The following is a 20355-nucleotide window of genomic DNA, read 5'->3' as shown; positions in this document are numbered from 1 at the left end:
TACTACTACTAATACTAGTACTACTACTACTACTACTACTACTACTAGTAGTAGTAGTACTAGTATTAGTAGTAGTAGTAGTAATAATAATAATAATAATAATAATAATAATAATTTTGAGGTTTGTTTTTCCATAACCAACCACATTTCTCATCCCCTTAGCCCAACTTTTGCTGTTTGGTGTGTTGAACAGAAAGGGCCGCTATTGGCCAGAGTGTGGCAGTCTTCGATAGGACTGGCAACTGTACCTCCCCCTTAGATTGTGACATGGTAGACAATAAAACAGGCACTATCCGCCTGTCCTCTTTTAAATGTAAAGCTGCTCGCGGACATTGGAAGCTGTTATTTTTTGTTGATCATTTCCCTGAGATACGGTCTGACATTTTAACAATATTCATATGGATTACAGTTTTATTTATACGACACTGGAATACCCCGACAAAACAATGAGACGGCAAGTACTGTTGTTCATCTTGGTTCTCTCTCTAACCTCGGTTTTCGGGCAGGTCAGCTACTCCATTCCCGAGGAAATGGAGAAAGGTTCATTAGTCTGTAATTTAGCTCAGGATTTGGGTTTAGATTTTAAAAGGCTCAAATCGGGGAGAGCTCGTATTCATTCGGGAGACAGTGCAGAATATATCGAGCTGAATAGAGAAAGGGGTGTCCTCCTTATCAAAGAGAGAATAGACAGAGAAACATTGTGTGGAGAAACGACGCCCTGTGCTTTACATTTACAGATGATTTTGGAAAATCCGATGGAATTATTTCGCATAACAATAGAAATCACAGACATAAACGACAATGCTCCCAGCTTTGCATCGAGCGAGAAACGTATTGAAATCAGCGAGTCAGCTGTTATTGGCTCTAAATTTGTACTGGAGAAAGCCATTGATGCTGACATTGGTGAAAATGGTCTCCAAAGCTATTCGCTTAATCCAACGAAAAATTTTGCATTGAAACTAGAGAATCAAGCAGACGGAAGTAAAAAGGTAGAAATGATTCTACAGAAGCCTCTAGATCGTGAGCACCAGGAAAAAATATCTCTTTTATTAACTGCTCTAGATGGTGGACAGCCGCGTATGTCAGGTACAATGCAGATAACTATTAACGTGTTAGATGTAAACGACAATGCGCCGGTTTTCACTAAGCCAGTATACAAGGCAACAATAACGGAGAATTCCCCGAGGGGAACAAGTGTTATAACTGTTAGTGCATCTGACAAAGATGGAGGCTCTAATGGAGAGATATCATACGCAATTTCAAATAGCAAGCGTCGATTATCAGACCTATTTCAGATCGATAGAACAACAGGGGAGGTTATTTTAATCGGTGCAATAGATTATGAAAAAGCGAAGCTCTTCCAAATTGATATCGAGGCTATAGATAATGGAGGACTCTCTGATTCCAGTAAGATCCTAATTGATATCCTTGATGTCAATGACAACAGACCTCAGCTGAAAATACTCTCTAAATCAGATACCATTTTAGAAGACTCTCCGGAGAATACTGTCATTGCAATGCTAAGCGTAAATGACCCTGACTCTGAGAGGAGTGGAGATGTGAAGTGTAATATTAATGAGGACATTCCTTTTAAAATACAAAACACAATGACTGGATTTTATAGTTTAGTTACAGAGGTAGCTTTGGATAGAGAGGTCGCGTCCAGATATAATATAACTGTGACCTGCTCTGATGAGGGAGTGCCCTCCCTCTCCAGCAGCGTCACTCTCACCTTACAGATCTCTGATGTGAATGACAACGCGCCTGTCTTTGAGAGGAGCTCATATGAGGCCTACATTGTAGAAAACAACACACCAGGCCTCTCTATATTCACGGTGAAAGCCAGAGACGCTGACTGGAACCAGAATGCCCGTGTTTCTTACATACTGGAGGACTCCTCTGTTAACGGAGTGCCAGTCTCCTCATATGTGTCCGTTAGTGCTGATAGTGGAGTCATCCATGCAGTGCGCTCTTTTGACTACGAGCAGATCAAAGACTTCCACTTCCGCGTCAAAGCGCAGGATGGAGGCTCCCCTCCACTCAGCAGCAATGCGACTGTGAAAATAATGATCCAGGACCAGAACGACAACCCGCCTCAGGTTCTGTACCCAGTCCAGACCGGTGGCTCTCTGGTGGCTGAAATGGTGCCTCGTTCAGCAGATGTGGGCTATCTGGTCACTAAAGTGGTGGCTGTTGATGTGGACTCTGGACAGAATGCCTGGCTCTCCTATAAACTGCAGAAAGCCGCAGACAGGGCGCTGTTTGAAGTGGGCTTACAGAATGGAGAAATAAGAACTGTCCGCCAAGTCACTGATAAAGATGCTGTGAAACAAAGACTGACTGTTATAGTGGAGGACAACGGGCAGCCCTCTCGTTCAGCTACAGTCATTGTTAACGTGGCGGTGGCGGACAGCTTCCCTGAAGTGCTGTCGGAGTTCACTGACTTTACACACGACAAGGAGTACAACGACAACCTGACTTTTTACTTAGTGTTGGCTCTGGCTGTAGTTTCCTTCCTCTTCATCACGTGTTTAGTGGTTATTATATCAGTGAAAATCTACAGATGGAGACAGTCTCGCATCCTGTATCACTCCAGCCTCCCTGTGATTCCGTATTATCCACCACGTTACTCGGACACTTTGGGGACAGGGACTCTCCAACACGTGTACAATTACGAGGTGTGCAGGACGACTGACTCCAGAAAGAGTGACAGTAAGTTCGGCAGAGCTGGTAGTCAGAACGTGCTGATAATGGACCCCAGTTCTACAGGGACGATGCAGCGGATACAGAGTGAAAAGAGCATCCTGGATGAACCAGACTCTCCTCTAGAGGTTGGTCATGTGTGGTAGATTTCTGTTTTAAGTGTTGGCACGCAGTATTAGACTGAGACGTTTGTTTAAAGGCCTCAGTTAAGCAAAATTTCAGCACCTTGGAAAGCGACAATGAAAGCACATTTCCACAATGTTTCCCTTTTGTACGCTCCCTCCGCATACTTTTTCCCAGTCTGTAGGAGACTATTTTATCCATTATTATAATTTTTCCATTTCATATGACTGAATCCCTATTAGATAATTTCTTCTTCTTCTTCTTCTTCTTCTTCTTCTTCTTCTTCTTCTTCTTCTTCTTCTTCTTCTTCTTCTTCTTCTTCTTCTTCTTCTTCTTATTATTATTATTATTATTATTATTATTATTATGGCAAGTTGGGCAGACTATGTGTAATTTTCTTATCCTTTTTGTGAATGTAGTATTTGAATTTGCATGGTACTCTTTCAGTTTTTCTTATGTACTTTCACAATTTGAACTCATCGGGCCGCTGTTGCCCAATATGTTGCAGTTGTGAATTGCTTTTGTAACAGATTCTCTCAGTCACCGTCCTGGCATATTACTGAGGCACAGTCTCATACGTAGAATGCACTCTTCGGAGAACAGACCATTCTATCCACGGACATCTCAAGCTGGAATTATGTTTTTTCTTATGTCTGGATTAACAACATGTTTCTCGTCGATTTGTAAATTACATGTGACGGAATCTTACTCGTAAAACGGAATTAAACACGGTAGCTGTGGTGCGAAAGAGGTATCGGACAGAACAATGAAACGGCAAGTACTGTTGTTAATCTCCATCTTCTGCCTCAATTCTGTGTTCGGGCAGGTCAGCTACTCAGTTCCGGAGGAAATGGCAAAAGGCTCTTTGGTCGGTAACATAGCACAAGATTTAGGTTTAGATGTCAAACGTCTGAAGACAGGTAAAGCTCGTATTTATACGGGAGACAGTGTTCAGTATGTCGAGCTGAATAGAGAAAGAGGAGTCCTCCTTATTAAAGAAAAAATAGACCGCGAAGCGCTCTGCAGACAGACAACGCCTTGCGCTTTGCATTTTCAAATTACCTTAGAGAACCCACTCGAATTATTGCCAGTTACTGTAGAAATTACCGACCTTAATGACAATGCTCCAGTATTCCAAAAGGAGGAGAGGAGGTTTGAAATAAGCGAGTCCGCAGTCATCGGCTCTAAGTTCATGCTAGAGAAAGCGATTGACCCTGATATCGGAATGAATGGTCTTCAGAGATACACTCTAAAGCAGAGTGAGAATTTTGTGCTTAAGCTGCATACTCAATCTGATGGAAGCAAAAAGGTAGAAATGATTTTACAAAAGCCGTTGGACCGAGAGAAACAAGAACACATATCTTTGGTTTTGACAGCGGAGGATGGAGGAGAACCACAAATGACTGGAACAATGCACATTCATGTTACTGTTCTGGATGTAAACGACAATGCCCCTGTTTTTAGTAAATCCGTTTACAAAGCAAGCATTACAGAAAACTCAGTAATAGGAACACGTGTTACTAAGGTCAGTGCTTCTGATGCAGACAGAGGCTCAAATGGAGAGGTGACATACGCCATCGGGAATAGCATGGATACGGTTACAAAGTTATTTCACATTAATAGTGAAGGTGATGTGATACTAGATGGTCCAATAGACTATGAAACAGAAAAAAATTATCACATCGATATAGAGGCAATTGATCAAGGCGGGCTCTCGGATTCCAGTAAGATAATAATTGATGTAATTGACGTGAATGACAATAGCCCTATTGTAAATATGATATCAACGTCAGACTCAGTACCAGAGGATTCAGCCCAAAAAACAGTAATAGCTTTAATGAGTGTAAATGACCCTGATTCGGAAACCAATGGGAAAGTCCGCTGTGCAGTAAATGAAAATATCCCATTTGAAATTAAATTTACATCAAATAATTTCTATAGCTTAGTGACAGACAGTGAATTAGACAGAGAGTCAGCCTCTGAGTATAATATAACTGTGACCTGCTCTGATGAGGGAGTGCCCTCCCTCTCCAGCAGCGTCACTCTCACCTTACAGATCTCTGATGTGAATGACAACGCGCCTGTCTTTGAGAGGAGCTCATATGAGGCCTACATTGTAGAAAACAACACACCAGGCCTCTCTATATTCACGGTGAAAGCCAGAGACGCTGACTGGAACCAGAATGCCCGTGTTTCTTACATACTGGAGGACTCCTCTGTTAACGGAGTGCCAGTCTCCTCGTATGTGTCCGTTAGTGCTGATAGTGGAGTCATCCATGCAGTGCGCTCTTTTGACTACGAGCAGATCAAAGACTTCCACTTCCGCGTCAAAGCGCAGGATGGAGGCTCCCCTCCACTCAGCAGCAATGTGACTGTGAAAATAATGATCCAGGACCAGAACGACAACCCGCCTCAGGTTCTGTACCCAGTCCAGACTGGTGGCTCTCTGGTGGCTGAAATGGTGCCTCGTTCAGCAGATGTGGGCTATCTGGTCACTAAAGTGGTGGCTGTTGATGTGGACTCTGGACAGAATGCCTGGCTCTCCTATAAACTGCAGAAAGCCGCAGACAGGGCGCTGTTTGAAGTGGGCTTACAGAATGGAGAAATAAGAACTGTCCGCCAAGTCACTGATAAAGATGCTGTGAAACAAAGACTGACTGTTATAGTGGAGGACAACGGGCAGCCCTCTCGTTCAGCTACAGTCATTGTTAACGTGGCGGTGGCGGACAGCTTCCCTGAAGTGCTGTCGGAGTTCACTGACTTTACACACGACAAGGAGTACAACGACAACCTGACTTTTTACTTAGTGTTGGCTCTGGCTGTAGTTTCCTTCCTCTTCATCACGTGTTTAGTGGTTATTATATCAGTGAAAATCTACAGATGGAGACAGTCTCGCATCCTGTATCACTCCAGCCTCCCTGTGATTCCGTATTATCCACCACGTTACTCGGACACTTTGGGGACAGGGACTCTCCAACACGTGTACAATTACGAGGTGTGCAGGACGACTGACTCCAGAAAGAGTGACAGTAAGTTCGGCAGAGCTGGTAGTCAGAACGTGCTGATAATGGACCCCAGTTCTACAGGGACGATGCAGCGGATACAGAGTGAAAAGAGCATCCTGGATGAACCAGACTCTCCTCTAGAGGTTAGAAAGTTGTTACTTTACACACGTCCTCCCTTATTACTTGTAATCACCAAACGGTTTAGTCAGATGTCAGCATTTTGGTAAATCCGTTTGGTCTTTTCTTTTTCAGCACCTTGGAGAGCAACATGGATTATTTATACATGCGTGTTATTCAGTGTGACAGATAGAAAATGGTCAGTGTTCATCTCCTTACTTTGAATGTCATTGAGATCTTATGAAATATTTGTCTACATATTTAGATTGTATTATGATTAAGCTATATTTTAACTACGACTACAAAGTGTTACAATTGAATTCCAAACTCTATAAGTAATTTTCTCAAATTTTCCACCTCTCCCATGTCACAACATATTTTCTGCAGTTTTGCTTTCTGGACTCAATGGGCCGCTGTTGCCTATCTGTTGCAGTTGTAGTATATTTACAGCAGTACCGCCTCTTCATGTCGATGTATTAGAGAAAAAGGACAGGCGCAGACTGCATTGTCTTCGGTAGAGGGGCCGATATACACGACGAAACAAAACTATCATTTTTTGCTTCAAATTTGAGCACTGTTTTCTCTTCATATTTTGTTTTAATGCTCGTCCATCTTTCTGGCGGATTTTACGAGTTTGCTGTTTTTTGTTGCCGAGATAATTTCAAACAATGAGACGGCAAGTACTGTTGTTTATTTCGATCCTCTCTCTTAGTTCAGTCTTCGGGCAGGTCAGTTACTCTATTCCGGAGGAAATGGCGAAAGGCTCTTTGGTTGGTAATATAGCTCAGGATTTAGGTTTAGACGTTAAACGACTGAAGTTGGGTAACGCTCGTGTTTATTCTGGTGATAGCAGAGAATACATCGAGCTGAACAGCGAAAGAGGAGTCCTCCTTATCAAAGAGAAAATAGACAGAGAGGCGTTGTGTGGTGATTCCACGCCATGTGCTGTGCATTTTCAGATTGTGTTAGAGAATCCGATGGAATTTTACAGTGTAACAGTTGAAATTACAGATATTAACGACAATGCACCAACCTTTGAAAAAAACGAAATTAAATTCATAATTAGTGAGTCCGCGGTTGTTGGGGCGAAATTTGATTTAGAAAGAGCTGTGGATTTGGATGTAGGTATTAACACTCTCCAAAGCTACGTACTCAAGCCAAGTGATAATTTTGTTCTTAAACTTCACACCCAAGCGGATGGAACAAAGAATGTTGAAATGGTCTTACAGAAACATCTGGACAGAGAGAAACATGAGTTCATTTCCTTGGCGTTGACGGCTTTAGATGGAGGAGAGCCACAGATGTCAGGAACAATGCAGATTCTCATCACAGTGTTAGATGTCAATGACAATGCACCTGTTTTTACACAGCCGATATACAAGGGTACTGTAGCTGAAGATGCTGCAAAAGGTACGATCGTGACTACTGTTAGTGCGTCAGATGCTGATCATGGATTAAATGGTAAAATAACATATTCAATCACAAATACTTTAGATGACGTCAGACATATGTTTGAAATAAATGAAGACAACGGCGAGGTTAGGTTGATTGGACGTTTAGACTATGAAAAGAAAATAAATTTTCAAATTAATATACGCGCAAGAGATAATGGGGGACTAACGGATTCTTGTAAAGTGATTGTCGATGTCTTCGATATAAATGACAATGAGCCAACCATTAAAATCATGTCTAAATCAGCTATTATATCAGAGAGTGCAACCCCGAACACTGTCGTTACAATGATTAACATCCAAGACCCAGACTCACGTGAAAATGGTAAAGTGCAGTGTTTTATAAATGAGAATATTCCTTTCCTATTGAAATCGACATCAAATAATTTCTATAGCTTAGTGACAGACAGTGATTTAGACAGAGAGTCAGCCTCTGAGTATAATATAACTGTGACCTGCTCTGATGAGGGAGTGCCCTCCCTCTCCAGCAGCATCACTCTCACCTTACAGATCTCTGATGTGAATGACAACGCGCCTGTCTTTGAGAGGAGCTCATATGAGGCCTACATTGTAGAAAACAACACACCAGGCCTCTCTATATTCACGGTGAAAGCCAGAGACGCTGACTGGAACCAGAATGCCCGTGTTTCTTACATACTGGAGGACTCCTCTGTTAACGGAGTGCCAGTCTCCTCGTATGTGTCCGTTAGTGCTGATAGTGGAGTCATCCATGCAGTGCGCTCTTTTGACTACGAGCAGATCAAAGACTTCCACTTCCGCGTCAAAGCGCAGGATGGAGGCTCCCCTCCACTCAGCAGCAATGTGACTGTGAAAATAATGATCCAGGACCAGAACGACAACCCGCCTCAGGTTCTGTACCCAGTCCAGACTGGTGGCTCTCTGGTGGCTGAAATGGTGCCTCGTTCAGCAGATGTGGGCTATCTGGTCACTAAAGTGGTGGCTGTTGATGTGGACTCTGGACAGAATGCCTGGCTCTCCTATAAACTGCAGAAAGCCGCAGACAGGGCGCTGTTTGAAGTGGGCTTACAGAATGGAGAAATAAGAACTGTCCGCCAAGTCACTGATAAAGATGCTGTGAAACAAAGACTGACTGTTATAGTGGAGGACAACGGGCAGCCCTCTCGTTCAGCTACAGTCATTGTTAACGTGGCGGTGGCGGACAGCTTCCTGAAGTGCTGTCGGAGTTCACTGACTTTACACACGACAAGGAGTACAACGACAACCTGACTTTTTACTTAGTGTTAGCTCTGGCTGTAGTTTCCTTCCTCTTCATCACGTGTTTAGTGGTTATTATATCAGTGAAAATCTACAGATGGAGACAGTCTCGCATCCTGTATCACTCCAGCCTCCCTGTGATTCCGTATTATCCACCACGTTACTCGGACACTTTGGGGACAGGGACTCTCCAACACGTGTACAATTACGAGGTGTGCAGGACGACTGACTCCAGAAAGAGTGACAGTAAGTTCGGCAGAGCTGGTAGTCAGAACGTGCTGATAATGGACCCCAGTTCTACAGGGACGATGCAGCGGATACAGAGTGAAAAGAGCATCCTGGATGAACCAGACTCTCCTCTAGAGGTTAGAATTTGCTAGCGCTCCGTTCCTAAGTTGAAGTCACGCATTAAATCACGTTTCTTTTATTTTCAGCACCATGGAGAGCGACATTATTACATATTCAAAACCATGTCTTTTTTCCAGTTACATTTCCCTTGTCTCTTTAAATTGGCTATTGTATTTTCACACAGTCTAATTATTTAAACATTTGCATCTCGTGTTCCCCATTTAGGCGCCATTTTATTCATCCAGCAGCTGTAGTATCAAACAATACTGCCCCACTCACAGGAGAAGTGTTTTTCTGTGCTGTTTTATGATTCTTAACCTAGGCATATCAATTTGTTTTGCACATTTCACATGCAATTTTACTTTATGAACTCAGAGTGCCGCTGTTGGCCAGTCTGTATTGGATTTAACGCAGACTCACTGTACCTCCCACCATGTCTTTATTTTAGAGAGAGAAAGAGACAGAAGCAAAGCACACTGTCTGGAATTTACCGGAGATACAAAAGAGGAAATATATTTTCGTGTTGGGAGTATGCTTTAAAAACCGGCGTTGACTGGAAAAACCGAAGGGCAAAAATCAAAAAGCCATACATGGTTCACACTGGGATAACGTCGGACAGAACAATGAGAGGGCAAGTACTGTTGTTTTTCTGGGTCCTCTCTCTCAGCTCGGTGCTCGGACAGGTCAGCTACTCCATTCCTGAGGAAATGCCAAAAGGTTCTCTAGTAGGCAACATGGCGAAGGATTTTGGCTTGGATGTAAAAAGACTAAAATCGGGTAAAGCTCGCATTTTTACTCGAGACAGTGATGCATATATTGAGCTGAATAACGAAAGAGGAGTCCTCCTCATCAAAGATAGGATAGACAGAGAGGCGCTCTGTGGACAAACGACGCCTTGTGCTTTGCATTTTCAGATTATATTAGAGAATCCGATGGAATTTTACAGTGTAACTATTGAGATCACAGATGTTAATGATAACCCTCCATCCTTCGAAAAGAGCGACGTCAAATTTAAAATTAGTGAATCCGCTGTTAGTGGAGCTAAATTCATATTAGATCGGGCAGTTGATCCTGATGTAGGCTCAAATGGATTGCAAACATATAAACTTGAACCGACAGACAATTTTGTTGTTAAATTACACGATCAAGCAGATGGGACGAAAAACGTCGAAATGGTCTTAGAGAAACCTCTTGACAGAGAAAAAAATGAACACCTGTCTTTAGTTCTGACGGCGGTGGATGGGGGAGAGCCGCAGATGATAGGAACAATGCAGATTTTAATCACTGTTTTAGACGCTAATGACAATGCTCCTGTTTTTACGAAACCTATTTATAAAGCTTCTATAAAAGAAAATGCACCAGTAGGAACAGTTGTAGTGACAGTTAGTGCAACAGATGCAGATCATGGATCTAATAGTAGAATAACTTATTCAATTTCAAGTATATTAGATCATGCCCGCGGGTTATTTGAAGTAAATGATGAAAGTGGTGAAATTCGGCTAAAAGCAAATGTTGACTATGAAAAAGCTCGAACATTTCAGATAAACATTCGTGCAAGTGATGATGGAGGATTAGTTGACTCCTGTAAAGTGATGATCGACGTCATCGACATGAATGACAATAAACCCGATATCCATATAATGTCTAAATCAAACGTGATATCAGAAGATGCAAAACCCGGTACTGTTGTGACAATGATAAATATTGAGGACGCAGACTCGAGTGAAAACGGCAAGGTCCAGTGCAGTATTAATAATAATTTTCCTTTTGTGCTGAAGTCTACATCCAATGATTTCTATAGCTTAGTAACAGACAGTGATTTAGACAGAGAGACAGCCTCTGAGTATAATATAACTGTGACCTGCTCCGATGAGGGAGTGCCCTCCCTCTCCAGCAGCGTCACTCTCACCTTACAGATCTCTGATGTGAATGACAACGCGCCTGTCTTTGAGAGGAGCTCATATGAGGCCTACATTGTAGAAAACAACACACCAGGCCTCTCTATATTCACGGTGAAAGCCAGAGACGCTGACTGGAACCAGAATGCCCGTGTTTCTTACATACTGGAGGACTCCTCTGTTAACGGAGTGCCAGTCTCCTCATATGTGTCCGTTAGTGCTGATAGTGGAGTCATCCATGCAGTGCGCTCTTTTGACTACGAGCAGATCAAAGACTTCCACTTCCGCGTCAAAGCGCAGGATGGAGGCTCCCTCCACCAGCAGCAGCAATGTGACTGTGAAAATAATGATCCAGGACCAGAACGACAACCCGCCTCAGGTTCTGTACCCAGTCCAGACTGGTGGCTCTCTGGTGGCTGAAATGGTGCCTCGTTCAGCAGATGTGGGCTATCTGGTCACTAAAGTGGTGGCTGTTGATGTGGACTCTGGACAGAATGCCTGGCTCTCCTATAAACTGCAGAAAGCCGCAGACAGGGCGCTGTTTGAAGTGGGCTTACAGAATGGAGAAATAAGAACTGTCCGCCAAGTCACTGATAAAGATGCTGTGAAACAAAGACTGACTGTTATAGTGGAGGACAACGGGCAGCCCTCTCGTTCAGCTACAGTCATTGTTAACGTGGCGGTGGCGGACAGCTTCCTGAAGTGCTGTCGGAGTTCACTGACTTTACACACGACAAGGAGTACAACGACAACCTGACTTTTTACTTAGTGTTGGCTCTGGCTGTAGTTTCCTTCCTCTTCATCACGTGTTTAGTGGTTATTATATCAGTGAAAATCTACAGATGGAGACAGTCTCGCATCCTGTATCACCCAGCCTCCCTGTGATTCCGTATTATCCACCACGTTACTCGGACACTTTGGGGACAGGGACTCTCCAACACGTGTACAATTACGAGGTGTGCAGGACGACTGACTCCAGAAAGAGTGACAGTAAGTTCGGCAGAGCTGGTAGTCAGAACGTGCTGATAATGGACCCCAGTTCTACAGGGACGATGCAGCAGGATACAGAGTGAAAAGAGCATCCTGGATGAGCCAGACTCTCCTCTAGAGGTTAGAATGTATAGTCGAAGCAAACCACTGCCACTTCTAATTTCCAGTACCATGGACAGAGACACATCACCTATCTATCTATCTATCTATCTATCTATCTATCTATCTATCTATCTATCTATCTATAATATTTGTATAAGTAATAAGATCTCAATCATTATACATATACTGTACTGTATATGTATAGCTATTTCTGCAATTTCTTTTTACGTCCCTAAGTGCCGCTGTTGGTTAGTGTGAGGAAAATAGGGCCCGTTTCCTGAGTGAAGTCCTCCCTCGTCTGTCTGATGCGTTATTAGAGCTCTATTTTAATCGGAACTATAGCCTGACAAAGACAGCCGCCGAGCACTCTGCAATGAGCTCATGATCAAATATTTGGTCGGATTTTAACACGGTGGTTTTGTTTTTCCATTCGGATTTTGCAAAGGCTCTCGTCATGATGGGTGTTCTTTGTTGTGTGCCCGAAAAAAAATCATACTCATGGTGGCCGCTGCTTCTCTGCATTTGTGTCGCAGAATTGGCTCTTGGACACGTCCGTTATTCTATACCTGAGGAGATGTCGACAGGCTCGGTTGTCGGGAACATCATTCTGGACCTAGGCTTGGATGTTGGGCGGCTGAAATCTGGGCGGGCTAGGATATTTACCGAGGACGGCAGTGAGTACATTGGTCTGAATGCAGAAAAGGGAACTTTGGTAGTGGCTAAAAGGATAGACAGAGAAGAATTGTGCAAGCAAGTGTCTCCCTGCTCTCTTCATTTCCAAATCATATTAGAAAATCCAATGGAGTTGCATCGAATTGATGTAGAGATTACAGATATTAATGATAATGCTCCGTTTTTTTCGAAAAAAGAATACAGTTTCCAGGTTATTGAATCTGCCTCACCAGGGGCTCGCTATTCGCTTGAGAGTGCCAGAGATCCCGATGTAGCACATAACACCATTCAAACATACAAACTCAACCCTACAGATTATTTCAAACTGAATGTTGTTTCTCGGCCTGATGGAACAAAATATATTGAAATGGTTCTTCACACGTCGCTTGACAGAGAAAAACAAGAAGAGCATAAATTGACGCTGACAGCATTTGACGGTGGTAATCCCCAGAAATCTGGTTCTGTCAAAATAAATATCGTTGTTTTGGATGCAAATGACAATGCACCAGTATTCAGTCAGTCTGTTTACAGAGTAACAGCTCCTGAAAACGCCTCTAGTGGCACTGTTATTGTAAGAGTCAGTGCCACTGATAATGATAAAGGAGCAAACGAAGAGGTGGTGTATTCGTTCTCCCACCACACCGATAGTGCATCATCCCTGTTTAATATGGATCGCCATACCGGGGAAATAACTGTAATTGGTGTGTTAGATTACGAAAAAGCGAAACATTATGAAATTGATATCGAAGCTACAGACAAAGGAGGGTTGACAGACACAAGTAAAGTGCTAATTGAGGTGACCGACCTAAATGATAATGCCCCTGTCATAAGCATAATTTCCCTCTCCAATCCCATACCAGAGAATTCGGCTCCAGATACTGTTATAGCAATGCTTAATATCAAAGACTTGGACTCAGGTAAAAATGGCCAAGTGAAGTGTTTTATTAGCCCAGATTTACCTTTCAAAATCAAATCATCATCGACTAATTTTTATAGCCTGATGTCTGACGATGTTTTGGACCGTGAAACAGTGCCGAATATAATATAACAATAACAGCAATGGACGAGGGCTCCCCGCCGTATTCTACAAAGAAGACTATTAATTTAAAAATATCGGACGTAAACGACCACGCCCCAATATTCCCACAACCATGTTTTACCGCATTCATCACTGAAAATAATTCACCTGGCATGTCACTCCTCTCTGTCAAAGCCAGTGACAAAGACTCTGGCAACAATGCGCGCATTTCTTACTTCCTTGAAGATAGTCAACTGAATGGGATATCAGCCTCCACTTATTTTTCAGTGACTGCAGAGAGTGGAGAGATACTTGCTGCGCGTTCCTTCGACTATGAGCAAACAAAAGAGTTTCATATTCGCGTCAAAGCGCAGGATGGAGGCTCCCCTCCACTCAGCAGCAATGTGACTGTGAAAATAATGATCCGGGACCAGAACGACAACCCGCCTCAAGTTCTGTACCCAGTCCAGACTGGTGGCTCTCTGGTGGCTGAAATGGTGCCTCGTTCAGCAGATGTGGGCTATCTGGTCACTAAAGTGGTGGCTGTTGATGTGGACTCTGGACAGAATGCCTGGCTCTCCTATAAACTGCAGAAAGCCGCAGACAGGGCGCTGTTTGAAGTGGGCTTACAGAATGGAGAAATAAGAACTGTCCGCCAAGTCACTGATAAAGATGCTGTGAAACAAAGACTGACTGTTATAGTGGAGGACAACGGGCAGCCCTCTCGTTCAGCTACAGTCATTGTTAACGTGGCGGTGGCGGACAGCTTCCCTGAAGTGCTGTCGGAGTTCACTGACTTTACACACGACAAGGAGTACAACGACAACCTGACTTTTTACTTAGTGTTGGCTCTGGCTGTAGTTTCCTTCCTCTTCATCACGTGTTTAGTGGTTATTATATCAGTGAAAATCTACAGATGGAGACGCGAGCGCCTGTTTTACAAATCTAGTGGCAATCTTCCTGTTATTCCGTATTACCCGCCCCTTTACGCAGACGTAGGAGGTACTGGTACGTCGAAGCAAGCGTACAATTACGAGGTGTACGGAACTACTGACTCCCGGAGGAGTGATATAAAGTGCTCCCGACCCTTCAGTCAAAGTACTCTGAGTGTTGACAATAGTGCTACCAGGACAGTGCCAAGGCATAAAACAGAGTCAGAGAATATGCTCACAGAGGTGAGATCAGCTGCTTCCTTAAAGTCCTTGTCCCCATGTTTTTTGTTTGTTTTTCATCAGTACTTCAGTTCAGTATGGCCACTGCTCACTCATTATTTGGATAATTCTGGTACTATATCTACTATAAGTAACCTACTCACTGAAAGGTCTACGTCAGACTTCAGACTTTTCCTATTGTGCCAAAAGTATACAACTACTATTTAGTCTCTTTGCATCTCACAATTTATCTTGTGGCTGGGTTTAAGGTTATAAACGGTTATATTTGGGTATAAGAAAATTGTGTCAGTGGGATAATGGGCATTTGATACTATATGGAACATTTGTTCTGTCACTGTTTAAGCAAGTGTCAACATTGTACTTTTTATTTTACCCCCTTTCATGCCCCTTACCTTTCTACTGGCCCAACTTTGCCTTAAAAAAAGAATTTAAATGTGTTTAGATACTCAGTAATACAGGAAATATTACAAAAATATTACATAATTCAGGTTCTCCCATTTTTGTGTTTCGCTCAGTATTCAAAATGCATTTATTAATGTTCTATTTGCTTAATGCACATACTCCAACACTGTTGTTGACTCTCTAGCATGCATTGTGCAAAGGCTATACCACATACTTGTTATTTTTGCTTAATGACACTACATCTTTCCACTTTGACAGACTGACTTATAACATACTGTATGCCTAATCAGAGAGCATTATGTGATGACCTGCAGAAGTGTGAGAGAACAATACCGACGCTATAGTGAAAACATTCTGGCATCATCCCTGCTAAAGCATTGCTACAGATTGCTCCTGCAAAGAAACACACAACCACACAGTGCACTACTTTTTCAGTGACCTAGTTCCCTTCATAACATGGTGCAGCAATAGGCATAGGGCTACACACACAGAGAAAAGGACCAGGGATGGATGCCGGCAAACTATAACAAAGGGAGTTGCAAATCAATTTAAAAAATGCACACAATAATGACACAATAATATGGATTAATACGTTTAAAATGTGGTAGAGGGGGAAAGGGAACAGTCACTGCTGGTGCTGGGAAGATTGAGAACGAGGGAGAGAAGCAGTGTGATGGAGAGGAAGAGAGAGGCAGCGGGGGAGGGGAAAAGGCACGTGGTAACCGGCACAGCCTCCTCCATCCCTGTGCAGCATTCGTGTTAGTGATGCACGGCAGCCATTTTGATCTGCAACCCTCTTTGTCTGCTGAGATTGGGTGCTCAGGGAAGTCTTATGTGTGAAACAGTTGTGTCAGACTGCAGTCACTGTAAAGGACACAGACAACATGAGATATTTCTTGATAAAATATAAAAGAATGGAAGACAAGAGATAACAAGTAAGAGAGAGAGAGATCTACATGAGATATATAACAAATGACAAGGGGATTTCAGAAATCAGGACAGAGGCTCAATGGGTTTGAACAGAAACATTTAATGACAAAAGAAAACTGGCCTAGAATGTAATAAAATCTAGCTGTCCATAAAGAATGTAAAATAATTGTTTTAATCAGCATCATATAAACTACTAATACACACACAGTAAGTTATACAGTAACAGACTAGATTTGCTACCTTCTGTATGAGTCTCCACCTGTGAAGGTTTACATGATTTATGCTGAATATGAAAGCAGTGTGTTGTGTTTTAAAAGTGACGGTGTGGTCGACTGGGCACAAATAACCCTGTTATTATAATGATGCATGTGGTGAGGAAGATAAAGGCATGTGCATTTGATATCTGTTATCTTTTAAATTTAGTGAAAATAATACTCATCTTTAGATAAAGTCCACATAAAGCTTAATTTAAAGATCCAGTGTGATGTGGTTGAGGATAGTCTGTCTTCAGTTTTTTTTCCAGTATCAGAGGAGGCATTAGGTCAACTAGCGTGCCTGGTCTGGTCGCTCTGGGTGGTGTATGTGTTTTAGCAGTAAAGTCTGCATGATGTTCAGTGTGTGTGCATGTGAAAATAGAAACTAAAAGGCAGAAACCTAGGTTAACAGTGTTAACCCCCATATCCGCTGGAAGCAGTCTGTCATCATTATCAGCCCACATCTGTGTCTGCTTTACATGTTTCAACTGTGTTTAAACCATTATGTCTCATTTTCTCAGGTTTTTTAGAGGTGAAGGTTTTTACTGAGTACCATAAATTCTTTTGGCCAGTGTCTCCATAGGGGTCAAAGCTCACAGAAACATCTTTGCAAGCAGCTAAATGGTTCGGCCTGTTTTATACCCTGTACCCCTTCAGCGTGCTGTTGTTTTATCTTTCCCTTCTTTAGAGCAGTCATCATACATTTTGCATCGTACACAAAGCTCCAATCATCAGTTTGCTAAACTTGTTACTGACCACAAAACTATAATCACCCGCAGAAGCTTGTGGTTCCCACAGGCCCAAGCTCTTGTTTAAGTGTCCCGCCTTCCTAGCCAAGCTGTCTGGTGAGCAGCTGTGTGCCCATGTGTATGCCGGTGGGGCTCAGCAACACGTTGTGCGCTGTGTGTGTTTTTGGGGATGTGGTTAATGATTGTACTATAACCCCTTATTGTATTTTTGTTTACAAAATATCCCAGATATCTGAGATATCAGGGACCTTAGGGTGTGAGTCTTTAATATACTGAGCATGATATAAATAGAAAACAATTATACATAGTTCCAGTGCATAATATTTTCTCCACCTGATGGCCGCTGCTGCTTATCCCTCTGTTGACTGTTGTTTTGTTGCTTTATAGAAAAGGGAGCATTTAAACTCATACAGGATATGGCCAAGCAATTAGAAAGCATCTTTAAACTAAAGCTTCAAGCTCCTCGCCAGCAAGCATCCACACTGCTTAAGTGTCAAGAACACAAAACTATTCTGTTTTTTGACCCCGAAATTTTCTCTTAGGAAATTAAAATACGCCTCTATATGCATTATTAGTAAAGAACATATTCTGCATGTAACAGTTATTGATAAATTGCTTGGTCAAACATAGAGATGGCAAAATATATTGATTACTATGGTGCAGATCTCAGTTTTACTGTGTACTCCTCAGGTGCAATAGATTGATGGGAGGACAGTAACTGGTTTGTGCACAGTGTTTATTTGCAAGGAACCTGAAGAGAACACAAGCAAGCACATGCATACTATAATTAATTGTACCTTTTTTGCATGAAGTCAGGTAAACCGGACATAGGTTTGCTTATGAACATACAAAAGATGCTGTCTTTGGATGTGTATTGGTGTCCCAGAGGTGGAGGCAGAGGAAGAGTTCTGCACTGGCTGATTCTCTGTTTACACCAGGGATTACCCAGAACAGTGTAAAATGGGGCAATGGCAAATATAACTGCCGTACATATTTCTTTCAATTAATATGTTCTATAATTTCCATACATATTGTTTCTGTTGTTTTAACATGTGTTTGTTGTGTTTGTTTAAATTAATTCATGCATGTTGAGTGCTTATGTTGAGTGGGAACTAGGGTGCATATGTGTTGCACACGGATGTAATAGGAAAAGAACGGACTTTTGGTGAGAGGTTGGTGTCTCTGCATGTGAATTTAAGTTGTGAAGAAGTTGCAAAGAAGACAAGATGTTTTTTATTTTTGTATTTTGATCGGGGTATTTAAAGAACTCATTCCCCCTTGGTTATATGCAGCCAGCGAGGTATGTAAAGTATGTTTGTGTTTCCCGAGTGTATTTGTATAGAGTTTTGCAATATATGTGAATGTGTTTATGTTTTACATTGTCATACTGTAGTTTGACGGTGGATTTCATTGACGGTGAACGTGATAGCGGAGAAAAGAAAGAGAAAGGCAATAAATCCATCAGTATCCAGAACCATGGCGTCGTTTATTTCCCGGAGGGAGTGATAGCAAAGTTGTGTCAAGCACACAAAGACAAAAAAAAAAACATATTCTCAAAGGTCACATTCCTCAGTGCCAGTGTAGGGCATGCTTGTATGTGTGTGTTTGAGTCTCCTAAACAAACACACACAAGCTCTAAACAAACCATATCAAGTTCCCACACTTAATACTTGTGATTAATGTGATTTGGAAAAAGCCTTGCCTTCTAGGACAGTAAAGATGTCATGCATTCTAATTATTATGATATTATAGTTACATTATATGACTTCAATATAATTATCATGGATTATGTTCACTTTGTTATTATATTGTATCCTAATTGACCAATTAGAATAACTCAAAAAATATTTGTTTTGCAAACTGACATTTACTCAATCACTGTAGTTAACATTGTGTCAAATTGTAGCTAAAACTGGATGGCCGCTCTTCAGCAGTCATTCTTGGTTTCCAACAGTCTTTCTTTTTTCCTCCTGGTCTCATTTTCTGCATCCCTCCCCTCCCCCTCTCCAGCTGCACCATTCTGCTGCAGAGAGAGAAAGAGACAGAAAGAAAGGGAGTGGGAGATTGCTCAGTGTAGGACATCTTGTTCAGTCTATAAAAAGTAATTATATGCCATACGGTGTCATTTCATCCCTGTGTAGTTCGCCATGTTTATGGCAAGTAGAAATATCTCCTTTGTATCACTTTTCAGCCATTTATCAAGAGATTATTTATTACCCAGCAGTCCATAAACATGTGCTTTGTTTGAACAACATATCATCAATTTGCAAATGTGTGTCTGTGTGAGCATAGTTTCTCTTCCTTTCGTCTGCCTTCTTTATTCTCCATGTTGTTTTTGTAGCTCTTTTTTGCCACCATTGCCAGCTCACTGGAAGCAGGGTGGGATGTGAGCGAGGTGGGATGTGTTACCATAGCAACAAGCTGACTCACTGACAGGACTGTACCATTTTTCATTGAGCCGCAGGGGGTCAGCAGCAGACGCAGCCTCTGAGCTGTGATGGCTCTATGCATTTGTTGATAGTGGGAGGACAGGAGACACCCCTGTTTTGGTAAATAGGTGCAGCATCCTCAGACCTGGGGTGGCTGATGATGGAGAAAGGGGACAAGGAGAGGGTGATCATGGCTGCTTTTGATATTTGTTCTGATGGATGCTGCCCTGTTTCTTTTGCCTTCCCCTGTTTCAGAAAACCCGTGTCCATGATGAGTGTATTGACTAATATACAGGCTTAGATTAACCAATTTCTTATTAAATTCTTTCTTTCTGTTAAATGAAAGGAACAACAGCCCTTTGATGTCCTTTGTTCATTTCCTTGTTGTTTATTTTCCTGGTTGACTTGCTTATATTAGATGTATGTGTCTTTTGGACCAACACTGTGATCTTATGTTATTACTTAAAATGTGTTAATGTGCACAAACAAAAGGCATATTACCTACAGTGTATCATTTAAACTACAGTACACAGGTCTTATAAAGAAGCAGTTGTTGCTTTGGTTTGTCAAGAAGCTTAAATTTGTCTCACAAAGACACTCATACACACATCAGCTGTGACAAGCACAGGGTCACAGAGCAAAGAATCTCATTAATAAGGCATGGATTTGTCTCAGGGCATCGCCTCGAGGCCCCCTGCTGTTGCTGTTAGGGTAGTGGATTTGTGCAGCAGTGCAGTGCGGTATTTTGGTTTTGAT

At 42.3% G+C, this 20355-nt stretch overlaps 2 protein-coding genes and 2 pseudogenes across 25 annotated transcripts in view; all 4 read left to right on the top strand.

Annotated features, from left to right (window-relative positions):
- Window positions 1-20355, top strand: part of LOC122879995 (protocadherin gamma-C5-like) — a 251973-nt gene that overhangs the window by 190366 nt on the left and 41252 nt on the right. The gene's annotated exons all lie outside the window — the stretch shown is intronic.
- LOC122880012 overlaps window positions 1-20355 on the top strand; it is a 184261-nt pseudogene that overhangs the window by 162692 nt on the left and 1214 nt on the right.
- Window positions 143-9030, top strand: LOC122880000 (protocadherin beta-16-like). Of its 3 annotated transcripts, none has more exons than XM_044204717.1 (2): window positions 143-2831; window positions 5975-6068. In XM_044204717.1, exons 1-2 carry the CDS (start codon window positions 399-401, stop codon window positions 6056-6058), a joined length of 2517 nt encoding a protein of 838 aa, XP_044060652.1. In that variant the 5' UTR covers window positions 143-398; the 3' UTR covers window positions 6059-6068. The 3 variants fall into 3 exon arrangements, with proteins under 3 accessions (XP_044060652.1, XP_044060653.1, XP_044060654.1); XM_044204718.1 differs by lacking the exons at window positions 143-2831; window positions 5975-6068 and adding exons at window positions 3209-5974; window positions 6084-6624; XM_044204719.1 differs by lacking the exons at window positions 143-2831; window positions 5975-6068 and adding exons at window positions 3422-5974; window positions 9001-9030.
- Window positions 9334-11969, top strand: LOC122879997 (annotated as a pseudogene).

This window comes from Siniperca chuatsi, linkage group LG8 (genome assembly GCF_020085105.1).
Source record: "Siniperca chuatsi isolate FFG_IHB_CAS linkage group LG8, ASM2008510v1, whole genome shotgun sequence".
In the NCBI taxonomy this organism is placed as follows: Eukaryota; Metazoa; Chordata; class Actinopteri; order Centrarchiformes; family Sinipercidae; genus Siniperca; species Siniperca chuatsi.
The sequence above is the reverse complement of the archived record's forward strand: the minus strand, read 5'-3'. Positions and strand labels throughout refer to the sequence as shown.